Source organism: Miniopterus schreibersii (genome assembly GCF_964146895.1).
Source record: "Miniopterus schreibersii genome assembly, chromosome: 6".
NCBI lineage: Eukaryota > Metazoa > Chordata > Mammalia > Chiroptera > Miniopteridae > Miniopterus > Miniopterus schreibersii.
Window position 1 is genome coordinate 42,603,660 of NC_138107.1, and position 26,238 is coordinate 42,629,897.

Below are 26,238 nucleotides of genomic sequence, written 5' to 3' on the forward strand. Positions count from 1 at the left end.
CATCTTTCTTCCATAAACCACACCCATGACATTGCTTATGATTTCTAGCACTTTTTCATTAAAGTAGAGATACTTGTAATCAATCTGAGTGTAGACTAGATTTTCTCTTCCACTATTTTGGGTTATCTCTTGATTGATTTGACAAGCAATTGTGTATGTCTTTCTATTCACCTCTTCTAAAACATTCAGCCTAGTTTTCACTGGAAAATAACTCCCTTTGGTGTAATATAATATTTAATCATACTGTTACTTAGAAAAATAAGGAAACAAACATAATTGGATTTGATAATAAATGCACCTGGCTGTTGGTAAGTGTATGTCTCAGTTGGTGGGAGCAGAATTATGTAGGCACAGTTACCCTTAATAACTCGAAGTAGCCACAGTGGCCATAGTTCATTGACCTTAGTCAACATTCATAAAGTTTAACTGGCAGAATAGAGAATATCAGATGTTAATGAATGTCAGACAAGTCAGATTTCTTTTTTTACTGTTTTGAATTCTTATGTTGCTTTCAGTCTTGCCAGTGCAAATAGCACTGCATTCAGTATTTCTGTACTTAACATTTTTGTAACCATGTGCTTATATATCTGTCAAACAAATTACTAGGTGTGGAATTGTTGGGTCAAAGAGTATTTGCATTTAAAAACTTGATAACTATTATGAAATTGCCTCCATAGAGCTTGTACCAGTGTACATTTGAGTGATGAGTGAGATTACTTGTTTTCCAATCTACTCTAGTATCAGACTTTTTGCTGTTTGCCTTTCTTACTATCTTATTGGTTGAAAACATGTATGTTTGGTTTCCCCAAGACCACCTCCAAATTTGATGATTTGCTAAGAGGACTCATAGAAGTTACCATATAGTTGTATTTATTTGATATGATAGTTGGCTTATTTTAGTCTAAACATTAATTTGTATTTTGGGCTGTTTTATTAAATTAGCATCATTTACCTTGTGACGTGACATGGCTTAACCACATCATCCAATTTCATAGTTTTGTTTTATAGTTTTACCTTTTGGAAAATGTTGGGCTTTTTTTTTTTGTAATCATGATAGAGAGTGAACTCATTCAGTGTGTCCAAATTTGAAAGTTTGCTTCTTAACTTAAAGCTAGATTTTTTTCTTTGAATTGTGAGGTTGATTTTTAACAGTGGAAAATCTTTATATCTAATACTTCAGATGGCATCTATCAAAAGGAAATAGGATCATGGCAGCAGATGATGAAAATGGTGATGGAGCAAGTTTATTTGATGTCTTTTCTGGTAAGAGCTCGTTTTAATTGTCTTTCTAAATTTACTTACAAAACCATTTATTTATTCTCATTGAAAACACTATCAACCTTTTCTCCTCACACATAAACGAATTAGTACAATAAAGTCCCTGGCAAATAGGAAGTGCCTAATAAATGTGAACTTTTAGTTATTGTATGCTTTCAAGCCTCTTAAATGTAATGAATTAGCAACTTTGTAAATGTAAGTGGTAATAATTTTTATTGTCATATCCAAAAAATATATAAGATAGGTATTTGTTCCTCTTGAAGTTAATACTTCCTGTAAATGCAGTGATGCTTGTTTATTGTTGTTCAAGGGAAAATTCACAGTATGAAAGGTGGCCAAGACCTGGTAGTAAAATAAGCTTATAAAATGGAAATATTTTAAATAATATGTGGAATGTAAACTTCCAGATCCTGATATAACATTTACTAGTTCTTTTGTCTTAATTGTTATTATGCTATGACAACCTCGTTACATTTTGTGAGATTATAAATGTTTATTAATTGATTAGAATTACCATTACTATGGTATAGAATGAAAATGGCAGTTGTAAAACATGTCTAGTAGAATTCTATTTTTGCTTAAATGTCTATTTTAAAAAATTATTTTTCATAGATATGAAAGGATTCACACAAAATATGGCCAAATACCACTCTGGGTAGTATTATTTGTTTTGTGTTGTTAATTATTTTTTGCTTATGTAACTTTGAATTGTTATGCTGCTGTATATTTCTCTTATATTTTTCTTTGAAATAATTTTAAACCAACAGAAAAATTGAAAGTATAACATAATGATCACCTTTACTTTTTATATAGACTCACAAATGGTAAACTTTCACTACATATGCAACTCTTATTATTATTTTGAAGGACAAACTGCATTGTTAATCTCATTAGCTGGAAATAGCTGTATTTATTTCTACACATTACTCTCTCACAAGTTCCTGTCTACATACATATATTTTTTGATAGTTATGGTCACAGTATGTATTTTACTTTTTACCACTTAACATGATTTCATGAAAAATTTTATTCCTATAACATTTTCATAATATGTTTTATTATATTTATTTGGAAATAATTTCAGGATTACAAAACAGTTCCAAGAATAATAACATATAAAAAACCACTTACCTAGTTTCTTCCAAATTTACCTCTTAGTAATATTTTATGCCAGTGGCTTTATCACTGTGCACATACTCTCTTTTTAAATACACACACTCAATTGTTTCCTGACCCATTTGAGATTAAGTTGCATACGTTATGGTCCTTTATTTCCAAATACTTCAATGTGTGTATTTTGTGAGAAAATGTTGTTTTTCTTACGTAATAACAACAGGATATCAATCTCAGTAAATTTAACACTGATAGAATACTTTGCCATTTTTATATCAAGTTTATCAGTTAACCCAGTACTGTTCTTTATTGTTGTGATTGGATTTAGATCTGTTATTTTAATATTTTAGTTTGTCTTCATGATTTTTTTTTTCTTTCTGATTTTCATGCTTCTTTCAAATATTTGAATATGTTTTATAATTCCATTCTAATTCATATATCATCTTCTTGGCTATACCTCTGTAAGGCTTTGCAATTGCATCTTTAACATTTGCAGTCTACTTACTAGTGTTGTCCTTTTCATGTAAGATGAAATCTTGTACATACAGCTGCATTTAACCTCCATCCATCCCTTATGTTAAAGATGTCATAAACCCCACAATACAATGCTACAATTTTTATTTTAAATTGTTCTGTGTATCTTAGAAAAGTTAAAAGGAATTAAAATAAGAGAAAATAATCTAAATCACTAATTTATTTACCATTTCTAGTCCTTCTAGTATCATTTTCTACCGCATTTCCTTTTCTTTTGGGAATTCAGATGTATAGTATGTGACTTTTTCTTTTTTTAAATTTATTTTTTAATAGAATTTATTGGGGTAACATTGGTTAATAAAATTATATAGGTTTCAGGTGTACAGTTTTATAATTCATCATCTGTATATTGTATTGTGTGTTTACCACTCCAAGTCAAGTCCTTCCATCACCATTTATCACCCCTTTTACCCTCTTTGACTGCCTCCCCACTCCCACTGAGAACTTTTGATATTGTCTTGTAGGATACTGTTCTTTTTTTCTTCCTGTTTGTTCTTCAGATTGGGTAATTTTTATTGATCCATCTTTAAGCTTACTGGCTCTTCTGTCAAAAGCACATTTAGTTAAATTTTTTACATTAGATAGTGTAGTTTTCTGTTTTAGGATTTTTAATTTGGTTCTTTTCATTGTTTCTATTTCTCTACCAAGATTTCCTATGTAGTAATTTTCTGTTGCGTTCTGGATATTGTAAATGCTATGTTTATAGAGACATTGGATTTTGCTATATTCATTTCTCTGAAGTGTGTTGCTGTTTTAAATTTTAGCATGTATTTAACTTGGCTGAACTTAGACTTCTGTCTTTCCTTTAGTGGGTAGCAGCTGAAATCTCTTATCAGATTTTTTTTTAGCTGGACTGTTTGCAGTTTTAATATTTATCTGTGTAGTTTGGGAGTCCCTCAGAGATTTGGGCACAATTTGGGGAATCCTTTCTGTTACTTTCTAGTTGCTGTTACCACTTCCAAAGTTTTTTCTCTGGTTCTTCAACCTATTAGGACTAGAGGTTTCCATCTGAGTTTTCACTGCCCAGTGTCGTTCCTACTAGGTAGGACCTATTCTTCCACAAAAAATTGCAATAAAAAATGGATAGGGAACTCTCACAGTGCTGTTTTCTTCTTTTAGGTGTTGTCTCCCTTCTAGTTATTTCATGCTTTGAATTGCTCTTTGGTTCTTTAGTTCTTTAGATAGCTTCTTTTTTATAAATGAGATAAATTTTCATATAACATATTAGTTTCATGTGTACACAGTAATGATTTAGTATTTGTATTTATGGCAGAATGGTCAAACTAAGGCTAGTGGTAGAGCATTCGACTGCAGATAACTTTTAATATTTTGTTTAGAGTTTATAGTTGTTACCTGCAGGAGGATTGATCTGATAGAAACTATTCTGCTATTACTGGAATTGGAACCTTCTCACTAGTATGTTTTGAAAATGAGTTTTTAAGTATATGTTTGAGGTAATAGAGTCATAAATCTATGTGCTAAGATCTTCCTGTTTATAAGGCTGTATAAACTGTTAAGTAATTCTTTTTTGGTGCAAGACTAATAAAGTCTCTGTCTTTTCCTGGTTCCTCAAAATAGGAATGGAAAAACTATCCTAGGAAGTTTTCATAGTAGAGAATAGAAATAAAGACACAATGATAACTCAAAAAAACAACAGCAAAAATCTTCCCTAAGTGAAATAAGTAAGTTTTAACTAGTCTTTAATTTTCTTGCAGCTTCTCCTCTTAAAAATAATGATGAAGGTTCTTTGGACATATATGCTGGGTTGGACAGTGCTACTTCTGGTATGTAAATTCTATAATAAAATAGTTTCATTTTGTTTGGTTAGTCTGTTGAAAGTGTTTGTTTTTTTATTATTATTATTATTTAAATATATCTTTATTGATTTCAGAGAGAGGAAAGGAGAAGGAGAGAGAGAGAGACAGAAACATCAATGATGAGAGAGTCATTGATCGGCTGCCTCCTCCACGTCCCCGACTGGGGACTGAGCCCGCAACCCAGGCATGTGCCCTGACCAGGAATTGAACCCCGATTGTCTGGATCCTAGGTCAATGCTCAACTACTGAGCCACGCCTCACTATGCGAAAGTGTTTATTTTGTTACTCATTTTTAGAGTAACTCATAGATCCTGAACAATCTGCCCATTTTTTGAAATTATTACACTTTGGTAATTATTTGCTTGCCCAAAGCTTGATCAGTAAAACAAATTAGCACACAGACTTGTTTTTCATCTAGGTCTCAGATTTAATTGGACCTTGTGCAAAAATATTTTGTACCATTGAAAAGCAATTGGTGGTCTTGTCTCTGCGTATTACTACTCATACTGTCACAGGTTACATGATACTAGAACTTTTAAAAAGGATAGTTACTATAAATAACTATCAGTAAGATTGTGATATGCAGAGAGGCTCATGACCTATCTGAATTGGAAACCTTTTCCACGATCAAATCTCTCAAAGCTTTGAACACGTATCACCCTCACACCTGATTTGTTGACACAAACATTTTAGGTAAATTGGTTTTCCAACTCTCATCTGTGAAATCAATATAGATAATGGATGAAATGCATGAGATGGAGAAATATGTAGTCCATTGAGTTGCGATAGACACAACATCCAAAATCTTAACACATATTATTCCTCCCCCCCCACCTTTATTGAGATATAATTGACATAAGATTAAGGTGTACAATGTGTTAAGTTGACACACTTGTGTATTGCAAAATGATTACCACCATAGAGTTAGCTAACACCTCCATCACATTATATAATTACTATCTTGTTCTTGTGGTGAGAACATTTAAAATCTCTTCTGTTAGCAACTTTCAGTTATATAGTATAGTGTATTAACTCTAATGACTATGCTATGCATTAGCTTACCAGAACTTACTCATCTTATAGCTGGAAGTTTGTATTTTGGTCAGCATATCTTTTCCCCCACCCCAGGCTCCTACTAACCACTATTCTGGTCTCTCTGTGCATTTGGCTTTTTTAGATTCCACATGTAAATGATGTCATACAGTATGTGTCTTTTTCTGACATATTTCACTTAATATAATGCTCTCAAGGTCCATCCATGTTGTCACAAATGACAGAATGTCCTCCTTTCTCATGACTGAATAATATTCCATTATGGTGTGTACCCCCCCACACACACATCTTCTTTATTCATTCATTTATTGTTGGACACTTAAGTTATTTCTATATCTTGGCTATTGTGAATAATGCCACAGTGAACATGACAGTCCAGATATCTCTTCAAGATCCTGTTTTCATTTCCTTTCGATGTATGCCCAGAACTGGGATTGCTGGTTCATATAGTAGTTCTATTTTTAATTTTTTCTTTTCCATATTAACTGTACCAGTTTACATTCCCACCAACAGTGTACCAAGGGTTCCCTTTTCTCTACATCCTTTCCAACACTTGATATCTCTTTTTAATAATTGTTCTAACTGAACTGAAGTGATGTATCTTTGTGGTTTTGGTCTTCATTTCTCTGATGATTAATGATGTTGAGCACCTTTTCGTGTCTTTTGGAAAATGTCTGTTCAGTTTCTTTGCCCATTTTTTAGTCAGATTTTGTTGTTGTATTGAGTTGTGTGAGTTCTTTATACACTTTGGGTATTAAACTTTTTATCAGATAATTTGCAAATATTTTCTCCCATTGGGCAGGTTGCCTTTTCATTTTGTTGAAGGTTTCCTTTGCTGTGCGGAAGCTTTTTTATTTTATTTTTAAATTGATTTTAGAGAGAGAGGCATTGCTTTGTTCTTTCATTTATTTATGCATTTGTTGATTGTTTCTTGTAGGTGCCCTGACCAGGGATCAAACGTGCATCCTTGGCATAACAAGATGATGCTCTAACCAACTGTGCTAGCCAGCCAGGGCCTGTGCAGAAGCTTTTTAATTTTATGTAGTCCCACTTATTTATTTTTGCTTTTGTTGGCTTTGTTTTTGGTGTCAAATCCAGAAAAATCATTGCTAAAACCAACGTCTGGGAGCTTACCCCCATGTGTTGCCTACCCCCAAGGAGATGTATGATATGGTTTCAGGTCTTACATTCAACTCTTTAATACATTTTTAGTTGATTGTTGTATATGGTGGAAGAAAGAGATCCAGTTTTATTCTTTTGCATGTGGCTGTTCAGTTTTCCTAACACTATTGAGGAGGCTATTCTTTCCCCATTGTATATTCTTGGCTTTGTCATAGATTAATTGGCCATATGTGTGTGGCTTTATTTTGGGGCTCTGTGTTTTGTTCCATTGATCTGTATGTCTGTTTTTATGCCAGTACATACAGTTTTGATTACTCTAGGTTTGTATTATAGTTTGAAATCAGAAATTGTGCCCAGCCGGGCATGGCTCAGCAGTTGAGCATTGACCTAGGATCCAGGAGATCGAAGTTTGACTCCCAGTCAGGGCACATGCCCGGGTTTTGGACTCAATCCCCAGCAGGGAGTATGCAGGAGGCAGCTGATCAATGACTCTCTCGTCGATGTTTCTCTCCCTCTCCTTTCCTCTCTCTGAAATCAATAAAGATATATTTTTTAAAAAAAGAAAGAAATTGTGATGCCTTCAGCTTTGATCTTTCTTAAAATTGACTTAGCTATTTGCAGCTTCGTGGTTGCATACAAATTTGGGGAGTGTTGTATTTCTGTGAAAAATGACATTGGAATTTTGACAGTTTGCATTGAACCTGGAAATACATATTTTAATGTAAGGGTTTTTGTTTGTTTTAGACAGTTCTTCCAAATCCTGTGAACCATCCAGAAATTGTTTGGATTTATATGAAGAAATTCTTACTGAAGAAGGAACTGCAAAGGAGGCAACATATAATGATGTATGGGTTGCCAGAATTATTAAAGACAGTTATTTTACTATTTTATAGCTCCTTAAAGTCACTCACTCACTGTTATACAAACATTCTGTGTTTAGGAAGTAACTCTAGACTAAAAGAACACTTAAGCCAGTTTATGTCTTTAGATCTGCTTTTTAAAACAATGTTTTCTGAATGCTTCTCTAAATTTAGTTATAATTTTGCTTGATTACATTTAAGTGTCTAAATATATAAAACATCAACAGGTGATAAGTGCGACATAACATTTTATCTTTTCATGATTTGTACTAAGTTATAAGATGTCCTAATACTGAAATCAAAAATTTCCTTCTACCTTATTTGAATTAAAAGTTTGGAGAGTGGATGTGAAACCAAACAAAATACATTATTGGTAGGGCCAACTTTATGTATTTCTTTTTAAATTTTAAAATTTTTATTGAATTTATTGGGGTGACATTGGTTAATAAAATTATGTGGGTTTCAAGTGTACAGGTCTATAATACATCATCTGTATATTGTATTGTGTGTTCACCATCCAAATTCAAGTCTCTCTTTGTCACCCTCTATCCCCCCTTTACCCTCTTCTATCTCCTCCCGTCCCCGTTTCCCTCTTGTAATCACCATACTGTTGTCTGTGTTTAAGTCCAAGTTTAAAAACCAGTAATCTTACTAAATCCCTATTAGTAGAACTAGACCTCATCTACCTTTTTTAGTGGGTTGATTTATAAAATTTTAAATATTTTGAAATGTCATTTAAGCTAAGAAAATAATTTAGAATGATGCCTTTATCTTTTTATATATTACAGTTGCAAGTAAAATATGGAAAATGTCAGCTACAAATGAAAGAACTGATGAGAAAGTTTAAGGAAATACAAACACAGGTACGATTATAATGAATATTTTTTCCCTATATAACTTTTAAAATCAAAATTTAAAAAACCTTTTGTTAGAAATTAGAATGCCAAAGTGTTGGCAGTTTATAAGGAAATTTTCTTTTTAATATTAAGTGAAATAGAAAATCTGACAAAACATGCATAATTTCCTACATAATCGATGTAGGAAAACTGCTTTATTTGTTAAATGACGTTTACATAAAAGATCTGTTAGCTAGTTAACAGTTAAATAATAGAAAATTCATAGAGATGAGATTAGGTGGTTTAAAAGAGAATGGTTTAAGAAAAAAAAGAGAGAGAGAAAGAATGGTTTGATAAGCAAAGGTTTAGAATTGCTGTTGGGGAAAATGATGATGCTTTCAGAATTTTTGCCAGAGTTTGTGATCATGCTGCAAAAATTAGGAATGTTATCTCTTGTTCTGATTTTTCATTTTTTGGTAATGTTTATCTTCCTTTTCCCTTTCTCCCAAAGAACCAGCCAATTCTAGATTCATTCTTAGTTCATCTGAGAATTAGTACATTTTGCAAATTAAAGCTAAGTTGTTAAATATAACACAATTTTTATCATTTTTATTTTCAGTTTTCAAGATAATAGTCCTGGAAGAACTTTTTTCTATTTGTGTTTTCATTTTGCTTTCTATTTTAAATAGTTTCACTTTAAATGGCCTTTCTCTGGTGCTGTTTATCTTCTCTAAATCTCAGCTGGCTCATTTGTGTAATGAGCATAATAGTACTTCTCATAGAACTTTCTTGAGAATTACATAAGACATAATATGTGCTGCCTGGAATGTAGTTAGCTTTCAATAATAATTAGCTATTACAAGAAATAGTTTAATAATGCTTTATTAAATAATAGTTTAATATACTTTATTAAATATATCTTATGATATTTAGAATTTCAGCTTAAAAAATGAAAACCAATCTCTTAAGAAGAATATTTCAGCACTTATCAAAACCGCTAGAATGGAAATAAACCGCAAGGATGAAGAAATAAGTAACCTTCACCAAAGGTATAATTGAAGGGTGTGGATCTATAAATTACATGGGTGTTGATATGTGTGATATTTTTAACTTTGGAAGTATATGAAAATCATGCATTTTATTAAATGTGTAAGGTTTTACTATAAGTAACTAATGGTATATTCTAGTGGTATATTATCATAATAGTATATATGATTATTAAGTAGAATATTTCCACATACCTCTCTCTGAATATATTCAGTTTTCTAATACACTGGGATCTTGCTCTGGCACTCTCTGCTCCTGAGAAGATGATGTTATGGGTTCTTTTAGACCCCCACCAAATTACTAAAGTATCAGTGCATCTGTGCTCATATCCGTTATCAGTAGACAACCCTGAGAATCTCTCTCAATTATATATCCTTTTCCCTATCAAGTGGATTTTCTATTTCTCTCTCTGTCTCTCTCTGGTTGGGACCAGTGTTCTGCTCTAGAGAATTTCATCTCTCTCCTCTCCTTCATAGTCCTACCTCCAAAACAGTTATATAAACTTTCTGTCTCCATTTCCTGTTTCTACTTACTCTTGAACCTAGTACATGCTGAGTTCTGTTTCCATTGGTTCACTGAAACAGTTGTAATTTGGTTAACAGTGACTGCCACTAAATATGTCTTCTCATTTTAACTTTTCTTATGCTGTTAGACATAGTTGACCCTCTTTTCTTGAAATAGTCCTCTCCCTTTGGCTTTTGTAATTCTCAGTTTTCTTCCTAAATTGAGATTTACTCTTCTGTACTTGGCTAAGTTGGAATTCCTCAAAGCTCAAATCTATATCCTTTCCTTTCTCTGTCAGTCTTTTTTCTCTTCTCTTCTCCCTCTCCCTCTCCCTCTCCCTCTCCCTCTCCCTCTCCCTCTCCCTCTCCCTCTCCCTCTCCCTCTCCCTCTCCCTCTCCCTCTCCCTCTCCCTCTCCCTCTCCCTCTCCCTCTCCCTCTCCCTCTCCCTCTCCCTCTCCCTCTCCCTCTCCCTCTCCCTCTCCCTCTCCCTCTCCCTCTCCCTCTCCCTCTCCCTCTCCCTCTCCCTCTCCCTCTCCCTCTCCCTCTCCCTCTCCCTCTCCCTCTCCCTCTCCCTCTCCCTCTCCCTCTCCCTCTCCCTCTCCCTCTCCCTCTCCCTCTCCCTCTCCCTCTCCCTCTCCCTCTCCCTCTCCCTCTCCCTCTCCCTCTCCCTCTCCCTCTCCCTCTCCCTCTCCCTCTTCTTTTCTCTTTTCTCTTCTCTTTTTTCTCTTTTCTCTTTTTTCTTTCTCTAATTTATCTTTATTATTGAAAGTATTACAGATGTCCCCTTCCCCCCATTAGTATTTCCATATAAGGTAATCTTACTTATACTAGGTCAGTTCCATTTATATGTAGATAACTACTTCACATCTACACAAAATTTTCAAAATTACCTCATTCAAAACTGAATTATGATCAAACCTCTTCCATTGAGCTCAATGGATTTCCCATCATTTATTCAAATCCATCATTTATTCAGCTGGTATAAGTTAGAGACCTAGGTGTAGAATGACCATTTAAATTATTGCCCAAACCAGGACACTTTTGTAAAGACCCTGTCTCCAAATAAGGTCACATTTTGAGATACTGGGGGTTAGGATTTCAACAAATGAATTTTGAGGAGATACAGTTCAACTAAACAAGATCCATATAAGGTCTACACATTGCCTTAGGTTATATATATCCTGTGTCTTTTTTTTTTTTTAATGCCTTTTTGATTTCAGGGAGAGGAAAAGAGCGGGAGAGAGAGAGATAGAAACATAAATGATGAGAGAGTCATTGATTGGCTGCCTCCTGCACGGCCCTTACTGGGGGTTGAGCCTGTAACCCGGGCATGTGCCCTGACTGGGAATTGAACCTCAGTCTCCTGGATCATAGGTCGATGCTCAACTGCTTAGCCATGCCAGCTAGATGTGTCCTCTTTTGTTCTATAAAAATCTCCTCTTACTCTCTACACGTAGTACTAATTGGGAGTACATTTATGGGAAATTATGTAAGTTCAGGAAGATGGACTTAGTATAAAAAGCTAAAATGAGGTATTTACATTTTTGTTAAGATAACTGCTGGTTTTCTGAAACACTAATATAAAACCTTAAGACTTACGCTTTTTCAAAAAACAAAACAATAAATACCATTCCCTTAGGAAAGAATTACAACTCTATATTCTTTTTCTTTGCACAGTATGTGCCAATTTAGGTGGTTAGTGATGCTTTGGTTTACTGTCGGATTATATGTAAAACAGATCATCTCTGTTGTCCCACAAAGTGTCACTTTTCCTTCTATGTAGTTGGGCTAGAGTGAGTAAGGGCAAAAAAATAATATTGTTCTAAAGGAAGTGAATTTGTGGTTAGTTTGGGAATTCTGTGCCTGTGGTGAAGGAAGTCTGAAAGACATTGGCAAGTGCTAGGATACAACTGAGGAACATCCTCCATATCTTGTTTGAGAAAAGAAATGAGAGTTCCATGTTTTGAAAAACTTGCCAATTTAGTTGGAAGCTGGTAAATTCTTATTACTCATGCCTTTATACAACGTAAAATTAGTTTTTCTAGTATGTGGGCCCCTGAATTTTAAAGTGTATCACAAGTGATTAAAATTTGAGATTATTAAAAAAGCAATAACTTTGTTTATTTTTGTTGTTAATTTCTCTTTCTTAATAGATTGTCTGAGTTTCCACATTTTCGAAATAATCGTAAAACTGCAAGGACATCAGATACAGTTAAAACAAAAGATCTTACATCCAGACCTCCCCATTTGGATGATTGTGCAAAGACTGAACACAGAATGAAATGTGATGTTTCTAAAGATGGACATAAAACAAAAGATCTTACATCCAGACCTCCCCATTTGGATGATTGTGCAAAGACTGAACACAGAATGAAATGTGATGTTTCTAAAGATGGACATCATAGCACTTTACTGCCAAGCATTGAAAAGGAAGTAAAATTGCATTTGGAAAAAAAGAGCACTTTGCATTTACCTTCACCTGTTGAAAAACACTGCACCAATGGCATTTGGTCACGTTCCCATTACCAGGTTGGTGAGGGTAGCTCAAATGAGGATAATAGAAGAGGGAAAAAAGATACTGGATATGGCCAGTACAGTAGAGGAACTGATAGAATACGAAAAGACTTAAACACTAGCTGTGGTGATGGTGAACCAAGGAACATAGAGGCTAGTCAAAGGCTACAAGGACGTCCTGAGAAATATGGTAAAGGTGAACCAAAGGCTGAAAGCAAGAATTCAAAGTTTAAAAGTAACACAGATTTGGATTATAAAAATGAACGCTTTGGCTGTTTCTGGCAGAAAGAGACCTTTAGAGAGAGGTCACACAGTCGAGTAGAATCTCAGAGTGACAGAAAACTAGAAAGGCAAAGTGAAAGATCACAAAATATAAGTAAAAAGGAACTTAAATCACAAGACAAAGAAGAAAGAAAAGTTGATCAAAAACCTAAATCAATAGTGAAAGATCAGGATTATTGGAGAAGGTCTGAACGAGTTTCATTTCTTCCTCATTCCAAGAATGAAATAAAATCTCATAATTTAAGTAAATACCATCTGGAAGAGAGAAGAGAAAGGGAAGATGGTAAAAGAGACCGGGGTGTAAATAATAGTTTTCAAGAAGGAAGATGTTCATCCTCTCTTTCAACCAATAGAACTCACAAACACATTGATTCCAAGGAAGTTGATGCTGTGCACCAAAGGGAAAATACACCTTTAGAAGCTGAAAGGCATAGAACTGAAGATAAGAGGAAAAGAGAACAAGAAAGTAAAGAAGAAAACAGGTATATGAGAAGTGAAAAAAGAACACCTACAGGACATTTGCAGAAGAATAACAAAGAAACTAAGCAAACCACTACTGATTTAAAGAGACAGAATGGACCGAAAAATAAAGGTGAAGTCTCTAATAATGTTTCTGAAGGCGCAGATAATAAAGACCTTGCAATTAAAGCTGAGCATGGTCCAAATGAAACAAAAAACAAAGACTTAAAGTTGAGTTTTATGGAAAAATTGAACTTAACTCTTTCTCCTGCTAAAAAGCATCCTGTTCCTCAGAATAATCAGCATAAAATAATCAGTACTCCCAAATCTAGTGGTATATGTGATGTGGACTCCTTGGTACAGGATAAAACAGTGACATGTGTTCCCACTGTGAATGAACATATCACAGAGGAAGCCAAATCAAAGTTATTGGAACCAAAAGATGCTCCTGCAACAGCATCATCTGAACCCTGGACCAATATTCAAGAAAAGAAAATGGAAGAAGAAAATAGTTTGTTAGTTAAATCTGTAGAGAATACTGTGCATTGTGACTTGCCCATTTGTGGTACAGAGACTTCTTCCTCAACACCTGTGGAAATAGAACAAACAGAATCGTCGTTTCCATCAGCAGCAGAAATGGAACAAACCATTAATGGTGCAAGGACAGCAGCTCCTGTAGTACTGGACATATTACAAACAAATGTTTCTCAAAACTTAGGCTTGGAATTGGATACCAAAAGAAATGGCAGTTTAAATTCTTGTAGTATTTCTGAAGATATGGAAATGAAGGTGGCTTTTTCAACAGAAGTGGCTAAATCCAATGAAAGTGTGTTGCAGCCTTCAATGGAAAAAGCTGGCATTTTGCCAGTAGTCCTTTCAGAAGTTGGTAACCCAAAGTCTGAGCCTTCTCTTGTAGATACACCACTGGTTGAGAGTAAGTCTTGTCATTTGGAGCCTTGCTTACCTAAAGAGACTCTAGAATCTTCACTTCAGCACACTGAGTTAATGGACCACAAAATGGAAATTGGTGAAACAAACTCAGTATATAATGATGAGAACTCAGTTCTGAGCATTGACTTTAATCAACTAAGACCTATTCCAGAAGTCATTAGTCCTCTCAATAGTCCAGTGAGACCTGTAGCAAAAGCACTTAGACTGGAAAGCCCATCTCGAGTTCCAATATATAACATTCATAAAGGTAATAGTTTATATTTTACAATTTATCTTTTTGTGAGAACGTAAAATATATAAGCAAGATGAAGTAGTGCTTTTTCTTTTTTGATAACATGTTAACTCATTCAGACTCCCATTGTTAACTAGAAATTGAGCCTTTAGTCTTAATTTAGATAATTCTTTTTTTAAAAATAAGGGTAATTTTATTTTATTTTTATTTTTTAAATCCTCACCCGAGGATGTTTTTTCATTGCTTTTCAGAGAGAGTGAAGGGAGGGAGAGAGAGAAACATCGATGTGAGAGAGACATATCAATTGTTTGCCTCCCGTACACACCCCAGCCAGGGCCAGGGATTGAACCTACAACCGAGGTACGTGCCCCCTTCAGTCCATAGGCCAACACTCTAACCACTGAGCCAAACTAGCTAGGGTGAATTTAAGTAATTCTTATTTCTATATAAAAAGGAAGTGGTAGGACAGATTATTTCAAATACTCTTTGCTTTCTTTCAGATATATTTTTATTGTTCAAAAGCCATCGTCTAACCTGAAGTAAAGATATCCGAACAGTTGGTTGATGGTTATCCAAATGCCCAAACTCTACATTATCACTGTTGTCAGACACCTGAGCAGCTGGGAACAGTGAACAGTAAAGACCAATGACATGAATAACTGTTAGGCATTAACATTCTGCTTAAGAAAAAAAAGCTATTAAAATAATGAAATGCCTCAGTATTTACATTTTTTTGTTCAGTATGGAAATGTCAAATGACTAAGACTCAGTAGTCATGTGACTATAATATACTTTTCTCTTTGACAGATATGTTTCCACCAAATGCAACTCATTCTACCTCCAAGAGTCAGTCTGATCTCAACAAGGAAAATCAAAAGCCAGTTTGCAAGTCTGACAAATTTACAGAGGCAGACTCTCATAAGAATTCCTCTTTAGATGAATTAGAAGAAGGAGAAATTATAAGCGACAGTGAAAACTCTAAACCACAAAATAGTTTTGAAGAAAGTGCCAAACCTAGAACTTCTACTGAAGTGCAGAACAGAAAAACTAGCCCAGGAAGTAGGAAAAGTACTGTGCATTTGGATAAAGACAGTAGGAAAACATCTGTAAAAGTTCAGCAGACCAAAAGGAAATGGAGTAAGAGACAGTGTGAATCTAGCAAGTCTTCGAAAACAGAGAAAAAAGATAAGACAATGAGCACCTCCGTCCTGGAAAAAATAGTTCCTATTATTGCCGTACCTTCTTCTGTACCAGAGGTTATGCACATGTTACGAATGATAAGAAAACATGTGAGGAAAAACTACATGAAATTCAAGGTAAAATTTCCATTAAAACAATTTCATAGAATTATTGAGTCAGCAATTTTGAGTTTTACATCACTCATTAAACACCTTGACTTATCCAAAATCTCTAAGTCAGTGACTACTTTACAGAAGAATCTCTGTGATGTTATAGAATCCAAACTTAAGCAAGTTAAAAAGAATGGCATAGTGGATCGCTTATTTGAACAACAACTACCAGATATGAAAAAAAAAGCATGGAAATTTGTAGATGAACAACTTGATCATTTGTTTGCAAAGCTTAAGAAAATCTTAATAAAGTTTTGTGATTTCATAAACTTTGGCAGTGACAGCGATGAAGGGAAATTTGAAAAAAAAAAAGAGAAAACACAATATTCAAATTGTCAGAAGGGGAATGCAGTCAACTCCAGCAAAGAGATGCCAAAAGAGAAATCCTCAAAATCAGAAGATTCTGTTTATTTTAGGTCTTCACTGGGATGTAAAAAATCTGAGGACAAACATCAAGACCAAAATAACTCTGATATTAACACAGTAAAGCATGACATTAAAAAAAGCTTTAACACTTGCCTTGATAATATTAAGTGCTCTCAGTCTGAAGAGCACTCCCTGGAACTGAATTGTCCAAGCACCCCAAAGCCAGGAAAAATAGAAAGCAGCACCATAGAGGATACACAGACTTCCCAGCATGCAGCTTTGAAGCCAGAACGCTGTTTTGAGATTCTTACTGAACAGCAAGCATCTAGTCTCACTTTTAATTTAGTGAGTGATGCACAGATGGGTGAGATATTTAAAAGTTTGTTGCAAGGGTCTGATCTTTTGGACAACAGTGTTAATTGTAATGAAAAAAGTGAATGGGAGTTAAAGACTCCAGAGAAACAACTGCTAGAGAGTCTTAAATGTGAATCTATACCAGCCTGTACAACGGAAGAACTAGTTTCAGGGGTTGTTTCTCCATGTCCTAAAATGATGAGTGATGATAATTGGTCATTATTATCATCTGAAAAAGGTCCATCTCTGTCTTCAGGGCTTTCATTGCCAGTTCATCCTGATGTGTTGGATGAAAGTTGTATGTTTGAAGTATCCACTAACATAGCTTTAAGTAAAGATAATGTATGTAGTTCAGAGAAGAGCAAGCCCTGTATTTCTTCCATACTGCTTGAAGATCTAGCAGTATCTCTAACAGTACCATCACCGCTGAAGTCAGATGGTCATCTCAGTTTCTTAAAGCCTGAAGTGTTGTCTAGTTCAACTCCTGAAGAAGTTATTAGTGCCCACTTTAGTGAGGATGCCTTACTTGAGGAAGAGGATGCGTCCGAACAGGACATCCACTTAGCTCTGGAGTCTGATAATTCAAGCAGTAAGTCAAGTTGTTCTTCATCATGGACGAGCCGGTCTGTTGCTCCAGGCTTTCAGTACCACCCTAATCTGCCCATGCATGCTGTCATCATGGAAAAGTCCAATGATCACTTCATTGTGAAAATACGGCACGCGGCACCATCTACCTCCCCGAGTCTTGTACAGAATGTGGTGGCTGGTGAGTCATTGACATCTTTGCCCAGAGTGGTAAAGGAAACTGATGAAGCAGCAGAGAAGGAATGTATTTCATGTCAGAGCACAGTTTTTAAATCTGTGGAGGAATTGAAACATTCCAATGAAAATGTTGACAGCAGTAAATCAGCTCATGAAGAACAGGGCTGTATGATACAAACACAGGTTCCTGATATATATGAATTCCTTAAAGACGCTTCAGGTAAAGTGGGTCATAGTAATGAAGTGGCTGATCAGTGCTTCAAGTTGCATCAAGTATGGGAACCAAAAGTGCCTGAGAGCATTGCAGGATTGCCTCCCATGGAAGAAATTTCACATTCTGTTGAGGGTCATCTTCCAAAAGTGCCTGAAAGCATTGCAGGATTGCCTCCCATGGAAGAAATTCCACATTCTGTTGAGGGTCATCTTCCAAACACATATGTCGACCTCACAAAAGATCCAGTCACTGAGACTAAAAACTTGGGGGAATTCATAGAAGTAGGAGTTTTAAACATTAATCAATTGGGATGTTCTGGAAGCAGTTTGGATCAAAATGCTCAGCTATTAGACAATGTGCAGCCTGATACTGTAGATGCTTTTATTGATTTGACACAAGATGTTTCAAGTGAGAGCAAAAGTGAAGATAACCATCCTGCTGGTGGACACTTAGGATGTCAGGTGTTTTGTGTAGATGAAGATAACTGTAAGGAAGAAAAGGTACAAGTCGCAAACAAGCCTTTGGAATGCATGGTTGAGGAAGCCTGTATCGATTTGACCTCGGACTCTCCCAGTTCATGTGAAGTAAAAAAGGGTTTAAAATCAGAACCGACATCAAATTCTGATAGTTTAGAGTTGCCTGTGGCTTTGGATAATGCTCACAAAAAGAGAAAAAAACTCCCTAATCTAAACCAGTCTATTCAGAAAAAACAGAGAAAGGAAATAGACTTAACCAGTAAGGAAAAGACCAAGAAAACTACCCAAAATTCTGGTGAGAATGGTGAAGCTCACCAAAGGAAAGCCAGTAAGAAAAAAGCCCCTGCAGTGACTAAAGAGCCCTCATCGTTAAAAGCAAGCCCAGGGATTAAGGACCCATCAGCAGTATCTGGCACTTCTATAAACCTTTCTGCAAAGAATATTATTAAAAAGAAAGGAGAAATTATAGTTTCCTGGACAAGGTAAGGATCTTATGAGATTTCAATTACCAGGAAATTTTGAGAGGCCAGAAATCTATTCTGTCATGTCATAGTTATATCTAATCCTAAAATAAGGAAAGTGACAACTTCGAAAGTAGCCAAAGTTAATAGAGGATACATTCTAGGGTATAATCTATAGCAGCAGCTCTTAACCAGAGATGTGCATTAGCACCATGGATAGAACTTTTCATTGTGCTTTAACCTCACTTTCTTAACTAAAAACATTGTAAAGAACTGTTACCACATTTTAGAAAGGAAGAATGACAGCTGATGATGAAATAAAGCAAAAAGTGTGAGAGTATAAGAATTTCAAAAGTTTCATAAACAGGTTGTACTTTTGACTTTTATGTGAACTTTTTGAGAAATGCAGATTTTTAAGCCCCCATTTCAGACATACGGGTAACCACAGTTGTGAACCATTGGACTAGAGGTTTAAGATCTGCAGACTTAGCTAGAGTGCATAATGAGGGAAGCTGAATTTTGTTGAAATTGGTGATTGATTTTGTTTAATACCACAGTCACCTATGCCTTCATTTCAGGTAATTTAGAGATGGCACAATAAAATTTCAGAGATTGTAATAATGCATATTGGTTCCTGACCATGTACAAAAAGCAGAGGCCTGGGAATTGGAAGATTTGGATTCTATTTTATTTTTGTTCTTTTGATTATTAAGTCTGTCATCATGTTTGGGCCCTAATTTTTAAAGTATTGTATGCATTAAAGGTAGACTTTTAAAAAATCTATACTTTTGTCATTAGAATAATAAATGAGTATATTTAGTTTTAGAAAATTTTGGAAATATGTATGACCTTACAGATTAAAATCATCCATAATCTTCTCAGAGATAATGATTGTATGTGTTTTGATATACACACTTTTTCATTTTTTTATGGATTTTAATAAAAATTTCACCACCTGTTGATGGACATTAAAGGCAGTGGAATTTTTGTTAACTTTCTGCTCTAATCTACAAAAGCTAAATAGTATTTTCTCCCTGTAGAAATGATGATCGGGAAATTTTATTGGAGTGTCAGAAAAGGGGGCCATCAGTGGAAACATTTTCTTATGTAGCTGCCAAGTTGAATAAAAATTCATCTCAGGTAACTTTCCAATTTTTACATCTCTATAGTTTCACAGGTTAAATTATTACTCTAAATACTTAGATTTCATTTTAACTTGTTTAAAATATGTAGATACTTATTTGCCAACTTTAAAAGTATGGCTTTTTATGTAGAACTGTTAAAAACTTGGTGATTGTGGAAGAACAATCCTAATTTGTTTTTGGTTTTCTTAACATTTACTTATTTGAGCTTTAACAATTTTGTAATGTTTACTTGTTTAAGAAAGTTTAATATTGGGACTTGACTTGGTGTGGTGAACACACAATAGAACATACAGATGATGTATAATAGAATTGAACACCTAAAACCTGTATAATTTTATTAACCAATATCACCCTAATAAATTCAGTAAAAAAAAAGAAAGTTTAATATTGAAAGTTAAACTAGCAGTGACCTTCAGTATGAAGATATTTTATTTTTCCAGACATTACTTCATCTCTTTATTATTGACAGTAACTTCCTTTAGATGTTTTATGAAAATAGCCATTACAAATTTCTAAAATCTTATTGCAGTGTTTATAATTAATACTCCTTTTTTACTTTTCAGGTCTCAGAAAGATTCCAGCAGCTATTGAAGCTCTTTGAAAAGTCAAAATGCAGGTAGTTAACAGTTATACTACAAGAGACTAGTAAAATAAATGTTTGATACTGTAACTGTGCAAAGTTAATGAGCTGTTAGTCCTTAAGGTGTGAGTAGTGGGTGAGACATCAAGTTGAGTTCCTGCTTCACTCACAGCTTGGAGGATGATTGCTCTTGCAGACTTCTAAGGTCACCAAATCCACAGGACATGCTCAGAGTTGCAGTTCAGTTGACTGATGATGAGTCTAGGGTGGGGGGAAAATCCATTTGATGATTAATAAAAAATTTTTTTATAAATGATAAATAAAAAGTTTTTAAATAGTAGTTTGTTTTACAGGCATTGAAGTGTGCAGTCATAATTTAATAATTTTAAAAGTTTTTTCATATTTTAGGAGTGCTAAAATACTTTAAAATACAAAACATACACTGGTAAACATGAAATCCATTGTCATCTAAATAGATGACATAATTTACCATGTTAAATTATGAATAATGTTCACAGACATGTTTCCTCCGGCTTTTTTTTAAGCCATTCTTGTACAGGTTTATTAAGGCATCAATGTTTATCAGAAGGATTTCTGACTTTACATAAGAAAAATTGTAAAGATATTTAAGATATCACTATTTTTGTAGTTGCTTTGTAGTCATGATTATTTACATGCAAAACACCCAATTTTAAATTAAATTACTTTCAAATTAAATTAAATTGGAATAGAAACCATATTTGGTCATAGACCTCAGTGTGAAGTGCTCTCAGTATATTTGAGTTATAAATCTGTTTCTAGATCTGATGTAAATTACTGTCTTTAGAAACTGTTAATTTCAGTAGCCTTTCAAAGCAACTAGTTTGCTATTGAGATCTTGGGAAGATATTTAGTAGTTTATTGTGAAGTTAAAATTCTACTTATATAATTCAGAATGTGAGATTTAATAATGGGGAATTTGAAGAAAAAGCTTATTCTAAAGAACCTTTAAAAATAGTTTAAGGCAACAGTGACTTGGTTATTTTTCAGATTTACTTTGCTTTAAAGTTTTCATTGCCTTTAAGAAATTAAACTGAGTTTTTTGATTTACCTGATGTTTTCTAAAAATATGACTTCCATTCTCTTGTGAAGCTAATGTACATTCATGGAAGAATTTACTTGTATCTGGAAGTGATGGTTATTAGTTTGAAATTTCCAAATTCCATTACAGATCTTTTATTTGCTTGCATGATAGCATAGTTAATGTGTTAATTTCATTTCTGGTTTATTTCTTAATTGATTTTTACCCCCAAGTACTATAGTCTCATTAAATTCTTTTCAAAATCAGAGTATAATAATGATAAAGTTTCCAAATTTATTCTGTAAAAGGCTAGTTTTTAACATCAATATTATCTAAGTAGAACTCATTTAAAAGAACAACACCTATGATATGGTCACATCATAAAAACAGAATCATAACTTCAGCATTTTCTTACATTACAGATAAGTTGCTGAGTTCCTTGGAGTCTTGATATTGCATACTACACAGAAGCTTGGAATTCCTCATGTTTTAAATGGGGGGGTAGAGGGCAATTTTATGACATTTGATTACTAGATTATCTACATTTGTTATTCCTTGCTGGCTCTTTACTCTCAGGTCAGCTTGTTCCAGTCATCAGTCTGATTTGTTTATCTGTTACTGATCAAAATACTTATTTTTAAACAGGTTAGGATTTGTTATTAAAAGCTGCAATGATATAATATTGAAACCTTAGTTTTGATATTTCAAAGAAATGAGTTTCTTTTCCAGATTTTTAAAAATAGTTTTGTAGCATTTTTAAATTAACCATTATTTAGTTTGTTTTCATATATTTTTATTTGCTTTTCTAATGGCCTCTCATTTTGGAAAATTGTAAAGTAATTTAAATAGTATATCTGTAAATATGTATACTTAAAATGATGTAAAATATTTTGTGTGTATTTGTGTTTGTGTATACACACGTATATAAATGGCTTTGCCTAGCCAAGGAATTTTTTTTTATCTGTATAAAACTTTTTTGTATAAAATTTGCTTTCAATACCAGTAATGTATAAATAAAACCATGTAAAGTTCTGTTATATTTTTATTAGAATGTTGTGGGTTTTTTAGTGTGTTTAGATAACTAAAAGAAAAAAAGTTAGAACTCCCAGGGGACATGGGAGTCTATAGTGAAGTGGTTCTTGGTGGTGGTGTGAATGGCTGAATGTCTATGAGTGGATTCATTAGAGGAAACCAGTTGGCTTTGCCTGCTTTCTCACAGCAGGTACTAGCACAGTGAAGCAGACTTCTGCTGCAGGTGTCCTCACAGATAAAATCAGGGCAGCACAGAAGCTCTTTGGGTTCAAGACTTGGGGAAAGCGGGTAAGGATTGACCAGCTGCATTATTTGTTCGCTCTTCCTCTCCAGATTCATAGGACTAGTGGGTTAATATCTAGACCCAAGATTCTCAAAGTACCTTAGGAAATTGCCATTTCTCCTATGGTGTCTAAAAGGAAAGCCCTAATCTGAGGACTGCTTAGTAGATAACAAGCTGAAAGGATGAACTGGCTTTTGTAGTGCTTGCCCTGTTGCTTTTCTTACTCCCTCCCTGAACCTCCAGCATAGCCTAGAGGCCTGGCCCTCAGCTCTTCCCCAGCGGCACCATCACTCAGAAGAGCCCATACCACCAGGGTAAATGAGTTCACAAGCCAAAGTAGAGAGGTAACTAAAAGATGCCACTGGTTCAAAGGAAAACAAGACCACCAGAAATTAAAAATAAAGCCAATAAACATTTAAAAAAAAAAAAAAGATTTTGGTAATGTGCTATAAGAATAAGAAATAAACTAAGTATAAATATATAAAAACATTAATATTTAAAATAAAGAACAATAAAATGGAGTAAACATAGAATAGATATAGCTGAAGAATGAATTAGTGAGTTGGAAAATCAGATTGACAAACTCCTAGAAGCAAAAAAAAAGATACCAAATAGTAAATATGAATGCAGATTTAAGTGAGGTGAAGGACACAAGATATGCCAAAATTCAGGTAACAAAAGACCAGAAGAGGAAAAATTAAAGATTGAAGGGCCAGAGTGCCAAATGAGACAGAGAAGGAAGTACCCACATTTAGACACATACTGAAATTATGAGTTTCACCCTGGCTGGTGTGGCTCAGTTAGTTGGAGTGTCATCCTGTACACCGAAAGGTGCACATACCCAGGTTGTGGGGTTCGATCCCCAGTTGGGGTGCATGTGGGAGGCAACTGATTGATGTTTCTCACATCAAAATTCATTCCTCTCTCTAGAATCAATTTAAAAAATCTTTAAAAAAAATTAAGATACCCTGGCAGGTGTGGCTAGGTTGGTTTGGCGTCATCCTGTGCATGGAAGGTTTGCCAATTTGGTTCCCTGTCAGGGCACATGCCTGGGTTGTGGGCTCAATACCCAGTGGGGGGCATGCGGGAGGCAGCTGATTGATATTTCGCTCTCATCAATGTTTCTCACTTCCTCTCTCTAAATTTTTTAAAATATTAAAACATTTTTTAAAATTGAGTATCAAAGATATTGAGAAAAATCTAAAAGCTTTCTTAGACAGTAAATCATTATATAAAGGACCAAGAATTAGATTGACCTCAATCTTTTCAAGAGCAATGCTGGTTATAAGAAAATACTTTTGAAGCACTGGGCCTAAAATTTTAACATCCATTTAAATTGTTATTCAAATATGAGGGCCTAAAAACATTAAGATTTACCACTCAGATCTATGTTGTAAACATTTTTGGAGAAAATACTTAACAAAAAGCAAGTCTAGGAGATGGTACAAGAACTAGGGGAGTGGTCAGATATTTTGATAAAGTGTATAGGAGGAGAAAGATAAAAGTATTCATAATAAGAATTTTAGACAATATCAACATGAAAAAGTTCTTGCCTTGTTAGAATGAAGGGATAGATATGAAAATGTCGAACTTATAAAAATGAAGTATGTCACTCAGAAAAGTGCACAAAAGAAATAGTTCAGTAAATTTTACAAAGTGAGCACTTGTATAACACCATCCAGGTCAAGAATGAGAACGTTGCCAGCTCCCAGAGAGCCCAGCCATCCAATTCCTAGTCACAAGCCTTACTCCTCTTAGAGGCAAACACTATTGCTGACGTCAACAGGTTAGTTTTGCCTGTTTTTGAGCTTTCAAATGGAATCATACGTCACGTCACATATATTCTGACTCCTCAGCATTATGTTTGTGACTTTCATCCATTTAGGTTGTTTCTAGTTTGAAGTTATTTACATAGTGCTGGTCTGAACATTCTTTTATGTTTTTTGCTGTACACATTTTTGTTGGATATATACCTAGAAGAGCATACATATGTGAAGTTTGGGTAAATACTGCCAAACAGTCTTCCCCAGTGCTTTTCTCAATTTCCACTCCCACCAGTAGTCTATGTGAGTTCCAGTTTCTTCATATGCTCTCTCACACTTAACACTGTCAGTCTTTAATCTTAGCCACTCTGGAGGCAGTGTGGTGATACTTCCTGAATGTTTGTTGGCCATTTTGAATATCCTTCTTAAATAATGTCTCTGAACTACTTTTCTTATTAATTTGTAGGAATTATTTATGTAATCTGGATATGGGCCTTTTGTTGGTTCTGTAGGTGGAAATACCTTCTCCCAGTTTGTGGTTTGCCTTTCACTGTTACATAAACCTTTCGATGAACAGACATTTTTCATTTTAATGAAGATTTAATTTACCATGCTATTTTTTTATGGTAGTACCTGTTGAAGATATCTTTCCCAACTCCAAGATGATAAAGCTATTTTCTTATGTTACTGTCTGAAACTTTTATTGTTTTACTTTGTATATGTACATCTAGAATTCACTAGGAATTGGGTTTTTTGTTGAGTGTGAGGTAGGGGATAAATTTAATTTCAGTTTTTAAAAAATCCAATTTGACCAAGTCTCATTTGTTGTAAATGCTGTCCCTGCCCCACTGCTCTTCAGTGCCACCTTGCCAAACACATCGGGTGACCATATATGTGTAGGTTTCTTTCTGGAATCTATTCTGTTTATTGGCCTGTTTGTCTAATCATGCACCACCCACATTACCACTCTCGTAGTTTCTATAGCTTTATGTAAATCTTGATATCCAGTAGACAAGTTTTATCACTTTGTTTTCCTTCTTCACTGCTCATGGGTATATTTGGCCCTTGGCATTTCCACATACATTTTAGTATCAGCTTATTAAGTTCCACAGAAAACCTATTGGGGTTTTTGACTGAGCTGATGTTGGATCTATGGATCAATTAATTTGGGGACAATTGATACCTTTTCAAAGATGAAATTTTCAATCCCTGAGCATGGGATATCCTACCACTTACTTAAAATTATTTCAGTAATGGTGGTGTGTGTCTTGCATATTTTTCATTAGATTTATCTTAGGTATTTGATAGTATTTGATTCTATAGTAAATGATTTCATTTTCTGTTTGGGATGCAAAAATACCATTGACTTTAGAAACTTGCTGAACTATATCATATGTACTAAAAATTTATCTGTAGATTTAAACAAGTTTTTTGTACAAAATTATAATTTTATTTCTTTTTATTTTATTATTTTTTTACTTTTCCAATTTATCTTTATTGTTGAGAGTGTTACAGGTATCCCATTCCCCCCCCCCCAACTGATCCCCTCCACTTCCACCCCCTTCCCAGGCCTTCACCCCATTATTAACTGTGTCCATGGGTTATGCATATAACTTCTTTGGTTAATCTCTTCCCACCCTCCACCACCCTTCCCTCTTTCCTCTGAAATATGATCATCTGTTGCATGCGCCAATGTCTCTGGATTTATTTAGTTCATCAGATTCTTTTGTTCATTAGCTTCTTCTTAAAGAAGACACTTCAACTTTTCCTGTAGTGCTGGTCTGGTGGTGA

General features: G+C 34.5%; 1 protein-coding gene across 4 annotated transcripts in view; it reads left to right on the forward strand.

Annotated features, from left to right (window-relative positions):
• CASP8AP2 (caspase 8 associated protein 2) overlaps positions 1-22,416 on the forward strand; it is a 30,905-nt gene extending 8,489 nt beyond the window's left edge. For all 4 annotated transcript variants that reach the window (XM_081140135.1, XM_081140133.1, XM_081140134.1 and 1 more), the window contains exons 2-11: positions 1,181-1,263; positions 4,641-4,709; positions 7,662-7,762; positions 8,566-8,640; positions 9,547-9,662; positions 12,318-14,617; positions 15,410-18,605; positions 19,625-19,724; positions 20,293-20,345; positions 21,792-22,416. In XM_081140135.1, coding sequence (XP_080996261.1) covers positions 1,209-1,263; positions 4,641-4,709; positions 7,662-7,762; positions 8,566-8,640; positions 9,547-9,662; positions 12,318-14,617; positions 15,410-18,605; positions 19,625-19,724; positions 20,293-20,345; positions 21,792-21,795 — 6,069 coding nt within the window. In that variant the 5' untranslated portion in view covers positions 1,181-1,208 and the 3' untranslated portion in view covers positions 21,796-22,416. The remainder of the gene's footprint in view (positions 1-1,180; positions 1,264-4,640; positions 4,710-7,661; positions 7,763-8,565; positions 8,641-9,546; positions 9,663-12,317; positions 14,618-15,409; positions 18,606-19,624; positions 19,725-20,292; positions 20,346-21,791) is intronic.
• Positions 22,417-26,238: the final 3,822 nt, after the last annotated feature.